Source organism: Ornithorhynchus anatinus, chromosome 7 (genome assembly GCF_004115215.2).
Source record: "Ornithorhynchus anatinus isolate Pmale09 chromosome 7, mOrnAna1.pri.v4, whole genome shotgun sequence".
Lineage (NCBI taxonomy): Eukaryota > Metazoa > Chordata > Mammalia > Monotremata > Ornithorhynchidae > Ornithorhynchus > Ornithorhynchus anatinus.
This window is the reverse complement of record NC_041734.1, coordinates 78,994,612-79,015,321: the sequence shown is the minus strand read 5'-3', so window position 1 is coordinate 79,015,321 and position 20,710 is coordinate 78,994,612. Positions and strand designations below refer to the sequence as shown.

The window sequence follows — 20,710 nt, the reverse complement described above, 5'->3', positions numbered from 1 at the left end:
GGGGTAGCTACAGAGTAATCAGGCTGTCCCAGTTTTAATCCCCACTTTTCAGATGAGGTAACTGAGGCACACAGCTGATAAGTGGGAGAGTCGGGATTAGAACCCACGACCTCTGACTCCCAAGCCCGTGCTCTTTCCACTAACCCATGCTTCTTATCTTGTATTGATCCACCAACTTAGTACAGTCCTGGGCACGTTATAATTGCTTAACAAATATCACAATTACTGTATCAATAGTACTGACCTGAGCGCCTGCCACGGGCAGAGCGCTGTGCTCAACACTTGGGAGAGTGCCACAAAGTTAGAAGACATGATCCCCTCCCTCAAGGAGCTTTCAGTCTACTCTGCGTGGAGCACGGTGCTGATCGCTCGCGAAAAGCACAAGACAGTTACCGGACACGATCCCGGCTCCCTGCCCTGAAAGAGCCGACCGGCTACCAAGTGCAGAGCACTGTGCTGAGCGCTCGAGAAAGCACCAGACATAGAAACCACGATCCTTGATCCTTGCCCTCAAAGAGATTACTGGCTATGCTGTGCAGGGGACTGTGCTGAACTTTTGGGACAATGGGACAGAGTTAGAAGAGAGGATCCCTGCCCTCGAGAATCCACTGCTTGGCTGACCAGCGTGCAAACGGAAATAATAATAATGTGGGTATCTGTTAAGTGCTAACTATGTGCGGAACACTGTTCTAAGCGCTGGGGGAGATACAGGGTCATCGGGTTGTCCCACGTGAGGCTAAAAGGAAAGCGCCCCTGAGCCTAGAAGAATAATTCCTTTATAATTGTGGGTAGACCTCATTCTCAATAGAGAATCAAGAGTCCCTTGCATTTGCCTTTTTTGGGTTTTGTTTTAATCATTTATATAATCCTTGCATGCCGTCCAAGAAAGTTTTGTGGTATCAGGCAAAAAAAAAAGTGTAAATGTCAAATAAAACAGTGACAGATGACAGCATTCTCTATTGAATAGCACCGTTTCTGCCGTGCATGTTCAATGGGAACTCATGAATTATTAATAGACAAATCTCCTTTTTCTGTTCGGCATCTCGAGTTGGGTTTTTTTGGTGGTCGGGGCGCCAGGAGTGATACATGGAACATTCCGAGGGGATGATTTGAGTTTCCAAATTGGCGATGCAGCGGTTCCCGGCCAATTCCAACGCCACCGGTTTCCACGGGCCTCGCAGAGGCCGCGGACGGAGCCTTTATCTTCGGCTCCTTCTACATTCATTCATTCGGTTGTATTTACTGAGCGCTTATTGTGGGCAGAGCATTGTAGTAAGTGCTTGGAAAGTACAATTCGGCAACAGATAGAGACCATCCCTACTCAACAACGGGCTCATTAAGATGAAAAGCCTGCGCACCCAGTTGTGTTCATTCATTCGTTCATTCAACTGCATTGATTGAGCGCTTACTGTGGGCAGAACACTGTACTAAGCGCTTGGGAGAGGACAACAGAATAAAGAGACACATTCCCTGCCCACAACGAGCTTACAGTCTGGAGGGGGAGACCGACATGAACAGGAAGAAATAAATGACAGATCTGGTCTAACTGGTGTGGGGCTGGGAGGGGGGATGAGGGAAGGGAGCGGGTCAGGGTGACGCAGAAGGGAGTGGGAAAAGAGGAGAGGGGGGTGCAGGCAGGGAAGGCCTCCTGGAGGAGGTGGGTCGTTGACAAGGCTTTAAAGGGGGGAAGCAGATCTACTCCCGTGGACTACTTCAGAATTCAAATGAGAAGCAGCATGGTGTAGTGGATAGAGCCCAGGCCTGGGAGCCGGGAGATCCAATTTTGGCTCTGCCAGTCGTCTGCTGTGTGACCTTGGGCAGGCCACTTCACTTCTCTGTGCCTCAGTTACCTCATCTGTAAAATGGGGATTTAGTCTGTGAGCCCCACGTGCGAGAACCTGATTAACTTGTGACTACCGTCAGCGCTTAGAACAGTGCTTGGGCACAGAGTATGGGCTTAACAAATACCATCATTATTATTATTATCATGGGTTCTAATCCCAGCTCTGCCACTTGTCTGCTGTGTGACCTTGGGCAAGTCACTTCACTTCTCTATCTATCTATTATTCATTTATTTATTTTTACTTATTATTTACTACCATTATTTAACTATTTATTTAATGTCCGTCTCCCCCTCTACACTGTGAGCTCATTGTGGGCAGGAATCTGTTTGTGGTGGTACTGTACTCTCCCAAGCGCTTAGTCCAGTGCTATGCACATAGTCAGCACTCAATAAATACGACTGACTGAATGAATGAATTCTCTGGGCCTCATTTCCATCATCTGGAAAATGGGGATTGAGACTGCGAGCCCCACCTGAGACAGGGACTGTGTCCAACCCCATTTGCTTGTAACCACCCCAGCGCTTAGTACGGTTCCTGGCACATAATAAGCACTTAACAAATACTGTAATTGTGATGATGATGATGATGATCCACCCCGGTGTTAGTAAAGTGCCCAGCACAAAGTAAGAGCTTAACAAATACCACGTAAATATTGTTATTATTATTATTACCCGTGCCGGGATGCTGGGGTGCTCACTGGGTTGGATCACAGGGGCTCTGGAGATCCCCCTCCTCATGGCCCAACGAGGAGCGACCGCCACCCCCCCAAACTCACCCTCCCCACCCTGGCCTAGGGGGAAAAGAGGCGGGAAGAGCGAATTCGTCATTCAAATTTCCTTTCCGCCGCCAAATCCCAAATGGGGAATTTTAATGTCAGCCTCGGCGCTCATTCCACGCGGAGAGGATAAAGCTTTCCCAAGGATTCTGTGCGTAAGCAAATTATATCTATTAGTATCCCACCTTCACTTCCTCAGTCTCTTAAGCAAATATATTTGCCTTGGGAAACAAAAAAAAGCTCCAAAAGAACAAACCTTTGGCAGGGTGCTGGTAGATTCATTCGTGCCGTTGGATAGTATTTATTGAGCGCTATGTGCAGGGCACTGTAGTAAGCGCTTGGGAGAGGACAACAGAACAATAAACAGACACATTCCCTGCCCACAACGAGCTTCCAGTCTAGAGGCACGTTGAAGGAACAGAGAGGTCGCTAAGGCGGTTCCGAGCACTGAGTCGGGCAGGTCTAACCGCAGCACGCTCAGTGCTTCAGATGAATCAGTTGATCGATGGTATTTATTGAGCGCTTACTGGGTGCAGAGCACTGGCCTAAGCACTCGGGAGAGTCTGATATAAAAGAGTTGGTAGACCCGTTCCCTGCCCACCCCAAGCTTACAGTTTAGAGGGGGAAGCGATCAATTAATGGCACTTCCTGAGTACTTACTGTGTGCAGAGCACTGTGCTAAGTGCTGGGGAGAGTCCAATATAATAACAATAATAATGGTATTTGTTAAGTGCTTACTATGTGCCAAGCACTGTTCTAAGCACTGGGGTAGATACAAGGTCATCAGGTTGTCCCAGGTGGGGCTCACAGTCTTAATCCCCATTTTACCGATGAGGTAAATGAGGTACAGAGAAGTGAAGTGGCTTGTCCAACGTCTCCCGGCATACAAGTGAGGAGTAGGGATTAGAACCCACACCCTCTGACATCCAAGCCCGGGCTCCTTCCACTAAGCCACGCTGCTATCTCTAACATAACAGAGTTGGTGGACACGTTCCCTCGAAGCAGGGTGACCGAGTGGACAGAACAGGGGCCTGGGAGTCAGAAGGACCTGGGTTCTAATTTGGCTCTACCACATGGCTGCTATGTGACCTTGGGCAAGTGCTGGAAAGAGCCCGGGCTTGGGATTCAGAGGTCATGGGTTCGAATCCCGTCTCTGCCACTTATCAGCTGTGAGACTGTGGGCAAGTCTCTTAACTTCTCTGTGCCTCAGTGACCTCATCTGGAAAATGGGGATGAAGACTGTGAGCCTCACGCGGGACGACCTGATGACCCTGTATCTCCCCCAGCGCTCAGAAGACTGCTCTGCACATAGTAAGCGCTTAACCAATACCAACTTCTCTGGGCCTCATTTACCTCATCTTTAGAATGGGGATTAAGACAGTGAGCCCACGTGGGACAGGGACCTTGTCCAACCTGATTAGCTCGTCTTTACTCCAGCTCTCAGTACAGTGCCTGGCACATAGTAGGCGGTTAGCAAATACCATAAAAAAATTAATGGAATCTAGATGGAATCTCTCTCTGGAAACTGAGGGGTGGGAGGAGGGAAGATCATAACTCAATCTTCCCTACTGCCCTGCTACCATAACAATTTGAAATGCATAAAACTCACTGCTGGGGTAAGAACACCCACTGAAGCCACTTATCTTAGACAAACCAGAGTCACAGAGGACAGAGAAGCAGCGTGGCTCAGTGGAAAGAGCACGGGCTTTGGAGTCAGGGCTCATGAGTTCAAATCCCAGCTCTGCCACTTGTCGGCTGTGTGACTGCGGGCAAGTCGCTTCACTTCTCTGTGCCTCAGTTCCCTCATCTGTAAAATGGGGATTAAGACTGTGAGCCCCACGTGGGACAACCTGATTCCCCTATGTCTACCCCAGCGCTTAGAACAGTGCTCGGCACATAGTAAGCGCTTAACAGATACCAACATTATTATTATTATTACAGAGCTGGTGTCCACTACCTCTACTGGACTTCCCCAAGCTCAGGTCAGTGCTCACCAACCAATCGTATTTACTGAGCTCTTACTGTGTGCAGAGCACTGTACTAAGGGCTTGGGAGACTACAACATTACAATTTAACACATTCCCTGCCCACAACGAATTTACAGTCTAGGTGGGGGGGCTAGTCTGGAACTCCCTCCCCCTCCATCTCCGCCAGACCACCGCTCTCTCCACCTTCCGACTGTTACTAAGGTCAACATCTCCTCCGTGAGGCCTTCCCTGATGAAGCCCTCTTTTCCACCGGCTTCCCCTCCCCTTCTGCGTCTCTGCACCTCAATCTGTGACCTTTGGACAGTTGATATTCTCCCCGCCCCCAACCCCACAGCACCTATGTACATATCTTTAAATGACATAAGTTACTTATTTATTCATAATAACGTCTGTCTCCCCCGCTAGACTGTAAGCTTATTACGGGCAGGGAACGTATCTGCTAATTCTGTTGCACGGGACTCTCCCAAGCGCTTAGTACAGTGCCCCGCACATAGTAGCAGCGTGGCGCAGTGGAAAGAGCACGGGCTTTGGAGTCAGGGCTCATGAGTTCGAATCCCAGCTCTGCCACTTGTCAGCTGTGTGACTGTGGGCGAGTCACTTAACTTCTCTGTGCCTCAGTTCCCTCATCTGTAAAATGGGGATGAAGACTGTGAGCCCCACGTGGGACAACCTGATTCCCCTGTGTCTCCCCCAGCGCTTAGAACAGTGCTCTGCACATAGTAAGCGCTTAACAAATACCAGCATTATTATAGTAAGCGCTCCATAAATATAATTGATGGATTGATTGATGCTTCCATCTCAGGATCAGTCCGGATCACAGATCGACATCCAGGGACACTTTCATCCAACAGTCCACCAGCGCACCTGTGTCCGTGGCCATACTTTATTTTAAAGTCTGCCTCCCCTTCTAGATAGTGATAATAATAATAATAATAATAATAATGTTGGCATTTGTTAAGCGCTTACTATGTGCAGAGCACTGTTCTAAGCTCTGGGGTAGATACAGGGTCATCAGGTTGTCCCACGTGAGGCTCACAGTCTTCATCCCCATTTTACAGATGAGGGAACTGAGGCATAGAGAAGTGAAGGGACTCACCCACAGTCACACAGCTGCCAAGTGGCAGAGCCGGGATACGAACCCATGACCTCTGACTCCCCAGCCTGGGCTCTTTCCACTGAGCCACGCTGCTTCCCTAAGCACCCTATTTGCCAACTCTGTTATATTCTATTCTCTCAAACTCTTGGTATAGTACTCTGCACACAGTACAGGCTCAGTAAATATGATTGACTGATTGATGGGGAGGCAAGGCAGCATCGCCCTTACTAGAATCCCAGAACCACGGCAATCTCTGAGCTCTGAGCCTCTCCTCGTCTCCACAGAATCTGGAAGTGGGAAAGAAGTGTCCTCTCCCAAGCGCTCAGTACAGTGCTTTGCACAGAGTAAGAGCTCAGTAAATACGAATGAATGAACAAAAGGGCCGGTGGCCTTGAAATTCCTCAATCGTTGAGATGGGTGAACTGATATGGGGCAGAGAAAATGGTAGACTGTAAGCTCCTTGAGGGCAGTGATATTGTCTAGTTACTCTGCTGCATGGGCCCAAGCGCTTAGTACAGTGCTCTGCCCATAGTAAGCCTACAGAAGCAGCGTGGCTTAGGGGTAAGAGCACGGACTTGGGAGTCAGAGGTCATGGGTTCTCATCCCAGCTCCACCACTTGTCTGTGTGACTTTGGGCAAGCCACTTCACTTCTTTGTGCCTCTGTTACCTCACCTGTCAAATGGGGATTTAGACCGTGAGCCTCATGAGGGACGAGGGACTGTGTCCAACCTGATTTCCTTGTATCTACCCCAGCGTTTAGTACAGTTCCTGGCACACAGTAAGCGCTTAAGGACTTAAGAAATACCACTGTAAGCACTCGATAAATGCCACTGGGGATCTGTCCAGATGATTGATGCGCTGGCGGGAAGCTCAGCTTCCGACAATATGGCATCGCGGCTGAACGCTGGGAGATCAAGGCAGCAGACAGTCCAGCACAGACCACCGCAATCGGTCGATCCATCCCACCATCCGTCGGTATTTATTGAGCGTTTACCATGTCCTACGTGCTGTACTAAGTGCTTGGGAGAGGACAGTTCAACAGAGTTGGGAGACACTCCGCCTCCTCCCTTTCCATTCATTCAATCGTTCAATCGTATTTATTGAGCGCTTACTGCGTGCAAAGTCCATACTCCACTCTGCTGCCTGGATCCCTTATCAAGAAATCAATCAACCAATCCATCAATCCATCGTATCTGCTGAGCGTTTACTGTGTGCGGACGACTGTACTAAGGTAAAATATCATTCCGTGCAAGTCTCCCCGTGTTGAAGGTGGTCTATTACGCTGTACGCTCCTCGAGAGCTGGGATCGGGACTACTAACTCTACGGGATTTCCCAAGTGGTTACTACGGAGCTCTGGACACAACAGACTGGAAACTCCTGGAAAGCAGGAATCTCTGAATCTGCCGGATTGTCCCAAGCACTATGTTCAGTGCTCTACACACAGCAGGTTGTAAACTCTGGGAAGCGGGGATTGTGCCTACTACCTCTACTGGACTCTCCCAAGCGCTTAGTACAGTAGTCTGCACACAGTATACTGCAGGACGACAGGGCCTAGTGTCTACTAACTCTAGAGAAGCAGCATGGCCTAGTGGCAAGAGCAAGGACTTGGGAGTCAGAGGACGTGGGTTCTGATCCCGGCTCTGCCACTTGTCGGCTGGGTGACAGACAAATCACTTCACTTCTCTATGCCTCGGTTACCTCACCTGTAAAATGGGGATTAAGACTGTGAGCCCCATGTGGGACAACCTAATTACCTTGTATCTACCCCAATACTTAGAAAGGTGCCTGGCACATAGTAAGAGCTTAACAAATACCACAGTGGTCATGATCATGATCAACATCATCATCGTCATCATTATTATTATTATTATTAAAAGCGACAGGCACAAAAGACATTTTGTCCCCCAGAGTTGACACACTGCAGCAACAGGGGTGAGAGGATGGAAGACTTCCCTGACTAAGCCCTCCTTTTCTCTTCTCCTACTCCTTTCTGCATCTCCCTTTCTCCCTTTCTTCATACTGCCTCAGTCTCACACCACTTATGTCCACATCCCCCATTTCTTTATTTCTATTCATGTCTGTCCCCCCGCTAAACTGTAAGCTCATTGTGGACATAGAATGTGTCTGTTTATTGCTCTAGGTCCTCTCCCAAGCAGTTAGTACAGTGTTTCGCACATAGTAAATGCTCAATAACTACGACGGAATGAATGCATGGAAGGGCCAAAAAACAAATCCTCGTCACTCAAACCGACGTCCGACGGTTGTTTCCTCACCCACATCTTCAACAAGACAAATATCAGCATATGTAACCGAAAAGAAAGGTTTTATGGTGTCCCTCTCCGGGGGAAAAAAAATACGAATTATATCACTATGAACCAGAGAGAGATCTATTTTCTAGGCAGGAGCACAAAAAGTTCCCTAACAAACTTTTCTAACTGGGAAAGACCGTCTCTTCAGCTGGTTGCAAACTCCTCTGGAGTGCGAAATGAGCCAGATAATATTCAGCTCTTGTTCCTTCGTCGCCCGAATTCTCTTTTCCTGAATCCAATAAGTGTCTATTAAAATAAATAAACCCCCTAATGATTCACGATAACCTAATCAAGGAAGCCGAGATGGATAGAAGGCTGGCTGCGGTACGGAGGTGTCGTCAAGGGCTTCGGTGAATTCTTGAGGAGAAGGTCATCTAGACCTCAGAAAAAGCTTTATCCCGAACATTCTGTTTCAGTTCAAGGCTAATGATTTTTTACCTCCTTTTATATTTTCCCAAACCGTTTGCTGAATTCTAAGCTGTACTTGGCAAGAACCAATTCGATACTCTCTCAGGTGCACCTCTGAGATGTCCCCTATTGAACATTTAAGTGGCTGCGTCCCTAGAGAATTGGGTGGGGGGCGGGTTCAAGGAAAAAAAAATTGTGCAATGTTGACAGAGAGACTTGACCCAATCAGTGGAGTCAATTCATCAATCAATCACTGCTATTTACTGAGCGCTTCCTGAATGCAGAGCACTGGACTAAGCGCTTGGGAAAGAACAATACAATAGTGTTGGTACACATGATCCCTGCCTACAATGATCTTACAGTTGTCTTTGAATACATACTCATATATACATATGCAAATACATACATATATGTATATATGTGTATACGCGTGGCTCGGTGGAAAGAGCCTGGGCTTCGGAGTCAGAGGTCATGGGTTCGACTTGTCAGCTGTGTGACTTTGGGCAAGTCATTTAACTTCTCTGTGCCTCAGTTACCTCATCTGTAAAATGGGAATTAACTGTGAGCCTCACGTGGGACAACCTGATTACTCTATATCTACCCCAGTGCTTAGAACAGTGCTCTGCACATAGTAAGCGCTTAATAAATACCCACATTATTATTATTATACTCAAATCTGACAATTAATCCCCCCCCTTCCAGCGCCTTATTAAAGGCACGTCTCCTCCAAGAGGCCTTCCCTGACTAAATGCCCCTTTCCTCTTCTCCCACTCCCTTCTGTGATGCCCTGCCTTGCTCCCTTTATCCATTTCCCCTCCCAGTCCCACACCGCTTATGTCCAGATCTGTCATTTATTTATTTATATTAATGTCAGTCACCCCTGCATCTAGACTGTAAACTCGATGTGGTCAGGGAGTGTGTCCGCTTTCTGTTATACTGTACTCTCCTAAGCACTTAGTACAGTGCTCTGCACATAGTAAGCACTCAATAAATACGATCGACTGATCGAATGAATGAATACGTAAAACCGTGGTGCGATTAACCAAGAATTCAGCATTTGAGACCCATTTAGTGGGTTCCGGACTGGAAAGAACATCTTGTTCATAACTCTTATGTACTGTTCTCTTCCAAGCATTTTGCACAGTGCTCTGCACACTGTAAGCACTCAATAAATACCATTGACTGATGGATTGAAAATCCTGGCAGGAGGAAGAGGAGGATTATATAATCATAAAGGTTGTAGTTGAGGAAATAAGTTAATCAACAGTATTCAGTAATACTAACAACTGTGGTATTTGTTAAGTGCTTACTCTGTGCCAGGCACGGTACTAAGTGCTGGGGTGGATACAGGCAAATGGGGTTGGACACAGTCCCTGTCCCACGTCGGGCTCACAGTCTCGATCCCCATTTTCCAGATGAGGGAACTGAGGCCCAGAGAAGCTTGTCTTAGTATAAGCAGAGCAACGCTTAATATAGTGGCTGGAAGAGAGTAAGCGCTTAACAAATACCACAATTATTATTATCGTTACAGTCAATATGGCCTCAAAATGAAACTTCTAAGTGAGTTTTAACAGGAGACTCTTAAATTGATGGGACTGCGGCGTGGTCTCCACACCGTCTTGACCTTAAATCCCCCAGGTGTTGGCAAGGAGCACCCAGCAATTCCCCAGGCCCCCGGGACCATCTGATTATCAAGAACAGTAATCATAATAATAATAATACTTGCGGTATTTGTTAAGCACTTACTTTGTGCCAGGCACTGTACTAAGCACTGGGGTGAATACAAGCAAATTGGGTTGGACATAGCCCAGTCCCACATGGGGTTCACAGACTTAATCCCCATTTTACAGATGAAGGAACTGAGGCCAGAGAATAATGATAATAATAATGATTTTACTATTTAAGTGCTCATTATATGTCAGGCACCGTACTAAGCCCTGGGGTTGATACCAGCAAATTGGGTTGGACATAGTCCCTGTCCCACATGGGGCTCACAGTCTTACCCGTTTCCAGATGAGGTCGCTGAGGCCCAGAGAAGCGAAGTGACTTGCTCAAGGTCACACGACAGATAAAGGGCAGAGCCGGGATTAGAACCCAGGCCTTTCTGACTCCCCAGCCCGGGCTCTATCCACTAGGCCACGCTGGAAGGAGACTGGGTGTAGATACGGGAGAGAAGAGGGGGTCTTTGAACCTCGGTGAGGCGGGGCAAGCTCGGAGATGGCCCTAAGGGCAGGAGATGAGGCATTCCTCCCCAGTCGACGACCCTTACTGAGCACTTACCGTCCTCAGAGCACTGTACTAAGCGCTTGGGAAAGTATGCTACGAGAGCTGGAAGACACGCTCCCCGGCCAGACTAGAGGGGGAGACGGTCGTTATAAACACACTTCCAGCCTCGTTGGTGGCCGCGGCGGCCCCCCCACCCCAAATGCCGCCCCGAGACATGTTTCGGAGGGGGATCCGTGAGCGACGGGCTTGAGACCACCGGCTCGCTCTCCACAGGGCTCCAGAGGGGAAATCTACTCTGTCCCCCAAACCTCAGACATATTAAATCGGCCCCGGCGGCCAACTTCCCCGGGCCGAGCCGTCCTGTCCCGCCACAGAATCGTTTTCCATCGAAAGATCAGAGAAGCAGCCTCGGTCTAGCGGAGAGAGCCGGGGCCTGGGAGCCAGAAGGACCTGGGTTCTAATTCCGGCTCTGCTCTTCGTCCGCCGGTCCTTGGGCAACTCATTCGGTCAATCATATCTGTTGAGTAGAATATAACGACAGACACACTCCCTGCCCACGACCACCTTCACTTCTCTGTGCCTCAGTTACCCCCATCTATAAAATGGGGATTGAGTTTGTGAGCCCCATGTGGGACAGGGACTGGTTCCAACCTGATCTCCTTGTACCTACCCCAGTGCTTAGAACAGTGCTTCGCACAGAGTAAGCACATAACAAATATCACATTTATTATTATATTATCACCATACTAAGCGCTAAGGAGAGTACAACCGAATAATAAACAGATGCATTCCCTGCCTACCACGAGCTGCAATTCTCGGTGCCTCAGTTGCCTCATCTGAAAAGTGGGGAGAAAGACTGTGAGCCCCATGTGGGACAGGGACTGTGTTCAACTTGATTAGCTTGATTCTACCCCAGTGGTTAGAGAGGCAGCATGGCTTAGCGGAAAGAGCTTGGGAGTCAGAGGTCGTGGGTTCTAATCCCGGCTCCGCCACTCGTCCGCTGGGTGACCTTGGGCACGCCACTTAACTTCTCTGTGCCTCAGTTCCCTCATCTGTAAAATGGGGATTAAGACCGTGAGCCCCACGTGGGACAACCTGGTTACCTTGTATTTACCCCAGAGCTGAGAACAGTACTCGGCACGTAGTAAGCGCTTAACAAATACAATCATTATTATTACTGTGATTACAGTACCTGGCACATAATAAACACTCAACAGATACTATACAAACAGATTCAAAAAGCAGACAGAAAATGAGCCAAACGTTATTCACGTCTCGTGGCCAAGTAGACACTGAGGATCCCGCTAGACTGTCAGCTCCTCTAGGGCAGAGATATATGGTAGTGTCCTCTCCCAAGCACTCAGTACAGTGCTCTGCACCCAGTAAGCACTCACTACATAGCACTGATCGACAGATCGATTACCGTGCAGGATTAAGGAAGCTGAGTGCTCAGCCCTCTCAACCTCGGCCATACGCCTCGGTGAATGGGAACCTCGGTGGATTATTCTGAGAGACCCCGCCAGGGAAGAGAAAAAACAAGCACCGTGAGCGCTGGCCGTCGGCTGAGCTGAAGTCCCGGAAAGCTGACCCCACAACGCCCGGCCTCGATTTCCCCATCTGCAAAATGGGGAGAGGAATACCTACCTCTCCCTACTCTTAGGGAAACTAAGAAATGTGGAAGACTGTGAGCTCGCTGTGGGAGGGGAGCGTTTCTACCCACTCTGTTGTACTGTCCTCTCCCAAGCATTAGTCTAGCGCTCTGCACATGGTGAGCGCTCAATCAATTCTACTGATGGAAAGACCCAGTGGACAATGCCCTCTCCCCCTGGGGTGCACGGCTTAGTGGCAAGAGCCCGGGCTTGGGAGTCAGAGGACGTGGGTTCTAATCCCACCTCCGCCACTTGTCTGCTGTGTGATCTCGGGCAAGCCACCTCGCTTCTCTGTGCCTCATTTCCCTCATCTGGAAAAAGGCGATTAAGACTGTGAGCCCCACGTGGGACCTCATTACCTTGTATCTAACCCAGTGCTTCGAACAGTGCTTGGCACATAGTAAGCATTTAACAAATAGCATCATTATTATTTTTACTTACTTTTATTGCTATTGTTCTTGTCTGTCCATCTCCCCCGATAGACTGTAAGCCCGTCAATGGACGGGGACTGTCTCTGTTACCGATTTGTCCATTCCGAGCGCTTAGTACAGTGCTCTGCGCATAGTAAGCGCTCAATAAATACTATTGAATGAATGAATGAATACTTTCCTCAATTCCACAAATGATAAATCGACGGGAATGGATGTTACAAAGACAATTCCACCCCAACCCGTCCCGCGTGATTCAAAATCGACTTTGTTCTTCCTGATTTAGGTCCCGCTTTTAGTTTTTCCACCTTCAACTTCAAAGAACCGCTCTTACTCCAGATTCTGGAAAACTGTGGTGATTCAAGGACTGGCTGGGGGGTGGGAAGGGTGGGAATAACGAGCGGAGGAGGGGGGCGGCATTTCTGCTAATTAGCGTTCCGTGCCGTTTCTCCGCCACCTGGGTGGGTCGGACTGGAGGAGGGGGACGGGGGACGGGATGGGGGGGGGGGGGGGGGCTCGTCTTAGCCGGGAATGTGATCTTGATGGCGGCAGATAGCGGGAAGACCCTCAAAGATCCCCACCCAATGTGGGTTCTTGACTTCTTGTCAAAACCAACCATTTTAGGGGCTGGATGAGGTGGGGGGGACTTGGATATTTTCGTGATGGGAGGGACCAGGGCCCGGTGGGCAAATCAGTTGGGCGGCTTTGCTATTTACTGCGCGCTCACCACATATGTCACTTATTACACAGTGGAAATCCGTTCTGAGCCCAGCAGTTGGGCCAAGTGGCATTATGCGTTTAACAGCTTTATGCATTTAACGGCTCCAAGGCTCATTATATTTTGCCATGTGGTGCCTGGGATTTTCGGCACTTAAACGCTATCGGGGCGCTTGACGGGTCTTTTTGGATTTTCCGTCGTCTTGCCTGAGCTTGGGGGAATTGGAGAACTCTGATGGGCAAGGGAAGGACATGGGGAAGCCAGGGAAATGTTCCCCTGATGCCCCTCTTCCTTCAAATCCCCCTTTTCCCTCGGGATTTTCCCGGCCCGATGCCTCGGGGCTATGGGACACACGAGAAGTGACCTCTGGTCTCGCCTACTCCCAAGGCCTCAGCCCAGGAAAGCAATGAGTGGCCTTGAGAAGCAATGAAAAGTGGCTAGCCCCCAGGCCTGGGGGTCAGAAGGACCTGGGTTCTAATCCCGGTTTCACTTCTCATCTGCTGTGTGACCTGCGGCGAGTCACATCATTTCTCCGGGCCTCCGTTCCCTCCTCTATAAAATGGGGATTAAGACTGTGAGCCCCATGTTTGATATGGACTGTGTCCTACCGGATTAGCTTGTATTCATTCATTCAATCGTATTTATTGAGCACTTACTGTGTGCAGAGCACTGTACTAAGCACTTGGGAAAGTAGAGAAGCAGCATGGCTCAGTGGAAAGAGCACAGGCTTGGGAGTCAGAGGTCATGGGTTCAAATTCCAGCCCTGCCACTTGTCAGCTGTGTGACTGTGGGCAAGTCACTTCACTTCTCCGTGCCTCAGTTACCTCATCTGTAAAATGGGGATTAAGACTATGAGCCTCACATGGGACAACCTGATTACCCTGCATCTACCCCAGTGCTTAGAACAGTGCTCTGCACGTAGTAAGCGCTTAACAAATACCAAATTATTATTATTACAATACAACAATTAACAATGACAATCCCTGATCACAACAAGCTTACAGAAGCAGTGTGTATTAATACAAAGAGCCCGGGCTTGGGAGTCAGAGGTCGTGGGTTCCAATCCCGGCTCTGCCACTTGTCAGCTGTGTGACTTTGGACAAGTCACTTCCAGCATCTGTAAAATGGGGATTAAGACTGTGATCCCCACCTGGGGCAACCTGATAACCTTCTATCTACCCCAGTGCTTAAAACAGTGCTTGGCACATAGTAAGCACCTACTTTAATGATCAAATACCATGATCATTATTATTGTTAGAGTGGGGGAGATGGACCTCAATACAAATAAACTATCTACTGCAGCGCTCAGAACAGTGCCTGGCACAAAGGAAGTGTTTAACGACTACCATAAAAAACAAAAATAATCTCCTCCACCTTGTTGGAAGCAGCTGGCTGGGAACGAAAGGTCTACCGACTCCATCGCTGAAGGAGGCTGTTATGTCCACCCGCCACACGGATGCTCCTCGCTGTGGTGGCTACACAGTGCTCCCCGCTGTTCATTCAATCATATTTATTGAGAGCTTACTGTGTATGATAGCTGCATGGTGCTCCTCGCTCTGGCGGCCATATGAATATTCCCCTCTCTGGTGGTTGCACATTACTCCCTGCTACGGAGGCTGTGTGGATGCTACCCGCTGCGGTCGCTCAAAGTGCTCCCGGCTATGGTACACAGTGCTCTTCCCAAGGTCAAGCACAGCAACTGAGCGGATGCCACCCCTCAAGGCTGTGTTCTGGGAGTGTGACCTTGGGGATGGGGGAGCCGAGCGTAGGCTTCATGGGAGTGGTCGGGGGGGACCGGCAAGCCCCTCTCCTACCCGGGCAAGGAGAAGGGGGAAGACACCACCGTTGACCCATCTCTCGCCAGGTGCCCAAGTGGTACGTTGGTGGTTCAACTTGAAATCAGTGAAACAGCCATGGGGACCTGGGTTCTAATCCCAGCTCTGCCTCTCATCTGCCGGGTGACCTTGGGCAAGTCAATTTGCTTCTCTAGGCCTCGCTTCCCTCGTCAGGAAAATGGGGATTAAGGTGGTGAGCCCCCTGTGGCTCTGGGACTGTGTCCAACCTGATTAGCTTGTATCCACCCCAGTGCTTAGTTGGGTGGCTGGCCCACAGCGCCAAATACCATAAACAGAAACTTAACAAAAACCATTGAGAAAAAATCCAGGAAAGGAAGGCAATAAGGAGCTGAGAGAAGGCAGGCCTGGAGGGAGAGGAGGAGGAGGAGGAGGAGGAGGAGGAGGAGGAGGAGGAGGAGGAGGAGGAGGAGGAGGAGGAGAATGAGGAGAATGAGGAGAATGAGGAGGAGGAAAAAAAGCTACTTTGCCCGACCAGGGAGAGCGAGAAAGATGCCCCATCAGCCCAAAGGAAAAAGTGATACACCCCAGGCCTGAGGGTGGAGGCCCTGGTGGAAACCAGCCTGGTGGCTCTACCACGTCTGCTGGGGGACCTCAGGTACATCTCTTAACCTCTCTGGGCGTCACTTTCCTCATCTGTGAAATGGGGAGTCAGTACCTGTTCTCCTACCCCCTTACACTGTGAACCCCATGCGGGACAGGGATAGTGTAGTAACAACAATAATCACGGTAACGACAGTAATAATAATAACTGTGGTATCTGTTAAGTGCTTATTATGCGCCAAGCACTCTCCTAGGCGCTATCATAGAAACAAGATCATCAGATCCCACCAGGGGCTCACAGTCTAAGGAGGAGGGAGCACAGGGATCGAATCCCCATTTGCAGATGAGGGAACTGAGGCCCAGAGGAGCGAAGTGACTTCCCCGAGGTCATCCAGGAGACGAGGGGCAGACCCAGGATCGGCACCCCGGTCCTCTGACTCCCAGGCTCTTTCCCCCGGGCCTCGCCGCTGTGTCGGGTCCGATGCTCTCGTATTCTCATACCACGCTTGGCACGTAGCGAGTGTTTAACAAATCCCAGAATGATCATTATCGTGAGGGGATGGTTCGGGCCATGACCCCTGATAACAGAGGGGATGTGGAAGAAGACAGGTCTGCCCTCCCGGCCCCCCTCCGGGACAGCTCACCTGGCTTTTATTGGCCGCCACCTTGGCAAACAGGGCCTGGGACACCTTGGCCCTCTTCATTTCCTGCTGTATCTCGTCATAGATGGCCGCCGTGATGTTCACGCTGGCCCCATCCGCCTTCAGCGGGAGGTCGGCCGTCGGGGTGGACGTCTTGGCCTGCCGAGGGTCCGGGGAGATCATCAGGAATGAAGGTAAGAGTAACAGTAATAACTGTCATCATCATCATAGCATTTGTTAAGTGTTTACTATGTGGCAGGCACTAAGTGCTGCGGTGGATATAGGCTAATTGAGTTGGACGCAGTCCCTGTCGCACAGGGGGCTAACCGTCTTCATCCCCATTTTACAGATGAGGGAACTGAGGCCCAGAGAAATGAAATGACTTGCCCAGGGTCATACAGCAGACAAGAGGAGGAGCCAGGAAATTGATTCCCAAGGTCACACGGCAGATAAGTAACAGATCCCGGACTAGAACCCGGGACCTTCTGACTCCTAGGACTTCCTCCCGCTCTTCCTAGCCACTTCCGGGGCCTCCTCTACACTGGAACCTCACTGTGGGCAGGGACTGTGTGACAATACGATAGACATGACAGACACGACAGACCTACCCCCAGTGTCTTCTGAGTGTTTAGTTCAGTGCTTTGCACACCGTAAGCACTCAAAAAAATATGCCTGACTGAGCTGCGGGGAAGGAAAGGGGCGGGAGCCACCCACGGACGCCCGAGGATATCCATGCCCGTCGCTGCTGCTTCTGCTGCTGTCACGTCCCCTCTTTGCCTTCTGAAAAAAACCCCGCCCCGGGGCAACAAGCAATTCCCCCAGACCAAAAAAACCCAACAAAAGCCACCCAACAAAAAAAAGAAATGAGTAAATGGACAGAGGTCTCTAAATAATAAATTATTACTACTCCATGTAATGCGCTCCCCGGGGGCGGGGGTGGAAGGGGGGGAGTCTCATCCTTTATTAAAGCTCTCCACGTGTCATTGGAGGATTGGAGGGCGGGTTTTCCGTCATTATCGCCGGGATGCTCCTCAGACGGGTCACCTCTTTTCACCGAGGAAATCAGTGGAAATGAAAGGAAATTTCATTTGGCGCAGTCGGGCTGCGGGAGGCCGGCCGTGAGCGCCGTTTTCATTTTCCTAAACTCGTACTGGGATTTTCGGGATTCTGCCGGGCTCGTGGCAATCGAATCACTCCCTCAGCCCCCCACCCCCCCGCCCCCCGTCAGCCATGGAGACAAATGAAGGGCAACGGAAAAGGGCTGTGTGGTGCAGGGTGTGTGTGGGGGGGTGGTGGGGTTGGGGCGGGGTCTGTGTGTGTGTGTGTGCATGAGCGCAAGGGTGAGTGCTTGTGCTGTGTATATGTGTGTGTGTTTGTGCGCCTGCGTGGTCCTCGCTCACTGGAAAGGTCCTGGAAAGGACTGTCCGCCAGTCCGACCGTCGATCATATTTATTGAGTGCTTACTGTATGCGGAGCACTGGACTAAGTGCTTTCTTCCTCTATTCTAAGTGAAGCCTGTAGCATCTGGGACCCTTCCCTGCTCCGCCACTCTTACCGATTGGGCTCTCGTTCTACTCCCTTGGGCTTACAAGGCCTAAATTCTTCCTCCTCCTCCTTCTTCATCTCCTTTTTCCTTCTCCTCCTCCTCTTCCTTTTTCCTCCTCCTCCTCCATCTCCCTTTTCCTTCTCCTCCTCTTTCTTTTTCCTTCTCCTCCTCCTCTTCCTTTTTCCTCCTCCTCCTCCATCTTTTTCCTTCTCCTCTTCTTCCTTCTTCCTCCTCCTCCTCTTCCCTTTCCCTCTTTTTTCCTTCTCCTCCTTTTCTTCCTCCTCCATGTCCTTTTTCCTTCTCCTCTTCCTCCTTTTTCCTTCTCCTCCTCTTCTTCTTACTCCTCCTCCTTTCCCTCCTCCTCCTCCTTCTTTTCCTTCTCCTCCTCCTCCAGGGCAGACACAGTGACTTCCCCCATTAGGCCCCACCCCCGAGTACTGAGCCAAATTAGGATCAAGGATGTTTGGATTCCACTGAGTAAATGGTAAATAACATAAGCTGGTTATGGGCAGGAACACTTCTGCAAATTGTTTTGTATTTTACTCTCTCAAGCGCTTATTACAGCACTCTGCATAGAGGAAAGCAGCACAGCCTAGTGGTTAGAGCCAGGGCCTGGGATTCAGAAGGACCTACGTTCTAATCCTGGTTCTGCCATTTGCCTGCAGTGTGACCTTGATCGAGTCATGTCACTTTTCCGTGCCTCAGTTCCCTCAACTGGCGAATAGGGATTAAGACTGTGAGCCCCACGAGAGACAGGGAATATGTCCAACCCGATTTAGCCGCATCCAACCCAGCGCTTAGTACAGTGCCCGGCGCATAATAATAATAATGGTGGTATTTGTTAAGCGCTTACTATGTGCCGAGCACTGTTCTAAGCACTGGGGTAGACAGAGGGGAATCAGGATGTCCCACGTGGGGCTCACAGTCTTAATCCCCATTTTACAGATGAGGTAACTGAGGCACAGAGAAGTTAAGTGACTTGCCCACAGTCACACAGCTGACAAGTGGCAGAGCTGGGATTCAAACTCATGACCTCTGACTCCAAAGCCCGTGCTCTTTCCACTGAGCCACGCTGCTTCACGTAGTATGCTTCACATAGTAAGCGCTTAACAAATGCCACAAAAAAAAGCCAAAGATAATGATGAAAATGATAATAATAATAGCCACCGACAGAGGGAAAGTGTATATAAGGCAAGGAGCAAACAGGCGGAGAGAGGTGAGGGGGTGAATAAAAGGGGGAAGGGGAGGTGAGAACAGGGGGTCCCGACCGACACCTGACCTGGGGTGTGGGCCTGGAAGAACCGGGGCTGCCGGACACGGAGGACACCAGGCTCACGTTGGGGTTCATGCTCCGCTCCCTCTCGTCCTGATAGATGCGATCTCGCTCCACTTCGGGCAGGTTGAGGAAGTTCTGCATGGCCCGCAGATTGACCAGGAGGGACTGGGAGGCTGTCCGTGGGTCTTCCTCCTTCCGCAGAATCTCCGACAGCAGCCCCTGAAATGCAGCCACCACAGTTTGAGAATCCGTCATGTGCGTCTGCGTGCACCGGTGGGGGAGGGGTTTGTGTATGTGTGTGTTCACGTGTGTACAACTGGCTCATTTTCCAGGTGGACAAACTCCAGCCGATTCTAACTTGCGTGGCCTAATGGCTAGAGCCCGGGCCCGGGAAGTCAAAGGACATGGGTTCTAATCGCAGCTCCTCCCCACGTCTGCTGTGTGACCTGGGGCAAGTCGCTTCACTTCTCTGGGCCTCAACGACCTCATCTGGAAAACGGCGATTAAGACTGTGAGCCCCACATGGGATAGAGACTGTATCCAACCTGATTACCTTGTATCTGCTCCAGTGCCTAGAACAGTGCTTGGCATACAATAAGCACTTTACAAGTACCATCAATTTTTTCCCCTCTATACTGTACCCTCGTTGTGGGCAGGGAACATGACTTTTTATTGTTGCACTGCCCTCTCCCAAGTGCTTAGTACAGTGCTCTGTACATTCTATGCGCTCAATAAATACGACTGAATGAATGAATAACTTAGGATTGGGCTTGTTTTCATAAATACGTCGCTGAGGCTAAGACCGTTTTAGGACAACGCATCGCGATGACCCCGAGAATTTTCTCGGCAGACCCTGTCTTATTCTCCTCTCCCAAGCGCTTAGTACAGTGCTCTGCACACAGTAAGCACTCAATAAATACTATTGGCTGACTGACTGAAAAAGAAGCTACAACAGGATAAGTTCTAAGAGAATTTAAATCTTCTATTGTTTCCCCAAGCTGGAGCCTCCCCAAGAAAATATATTCAACAAAACTGTTATAACCTGTTCCTCTTTAAAAGCAGAAGTTGTCCCTGCTTTATTTTAATCCCTCCACCTCCCACATCTACCCCAAAATAGCCACCGCCTCCCTCCTCAGGAAAGACCCAATCTCCCCCTAGATGCCATCCCAATGCCACCCCCCACGGCCACCCAACCCAGAAATTCGGAATATGGATATTCTGAAAGGGTGTGCGTGAAACAGGATGAGATGAGAAAATTTGGGTTCTTAATCCCAAATTATGGAATGTTGGCCTCTTTTCCCTGGCCTTGAATATTTTTCAAAGGGGGAAAATAATAATAACAATAATAATATATGTGGCATTTGTTAAGCGCTCATTATATGCCATGCACTGCACGAAGCACTGGAGT

At 49.8% G+C, this 20,710-nt stretch overlaps 1 protein-coding gene across 1 annotated transcript in view; it reads right to left on the bottom strand.

Moving 5' to 3' along the window:
- SATB2 (SATB homeobox 2) overlaps positions 1–20,710 on the bottom strand; it is a 188,458-nt gene that overhangs the window by 32,855 nt on the left and 134,893 nt on the right. Inside the window, exons 9-10 of the mRNA XM_029069788.2 lie at positions 19,306–19,521; positions 16,484–16,639 (exon numbers count right to left, since the gene is read on the bottom strand). Coding sequence (XP_028925621.1) covers positions 16,484–16,639; positions 19,306–19,521 — 372 coding nt within the window. The remainder of the gene's footprint in view (positions 1–16,483; positions 16,640–19,305; positions 19,522–20,710) is intronic.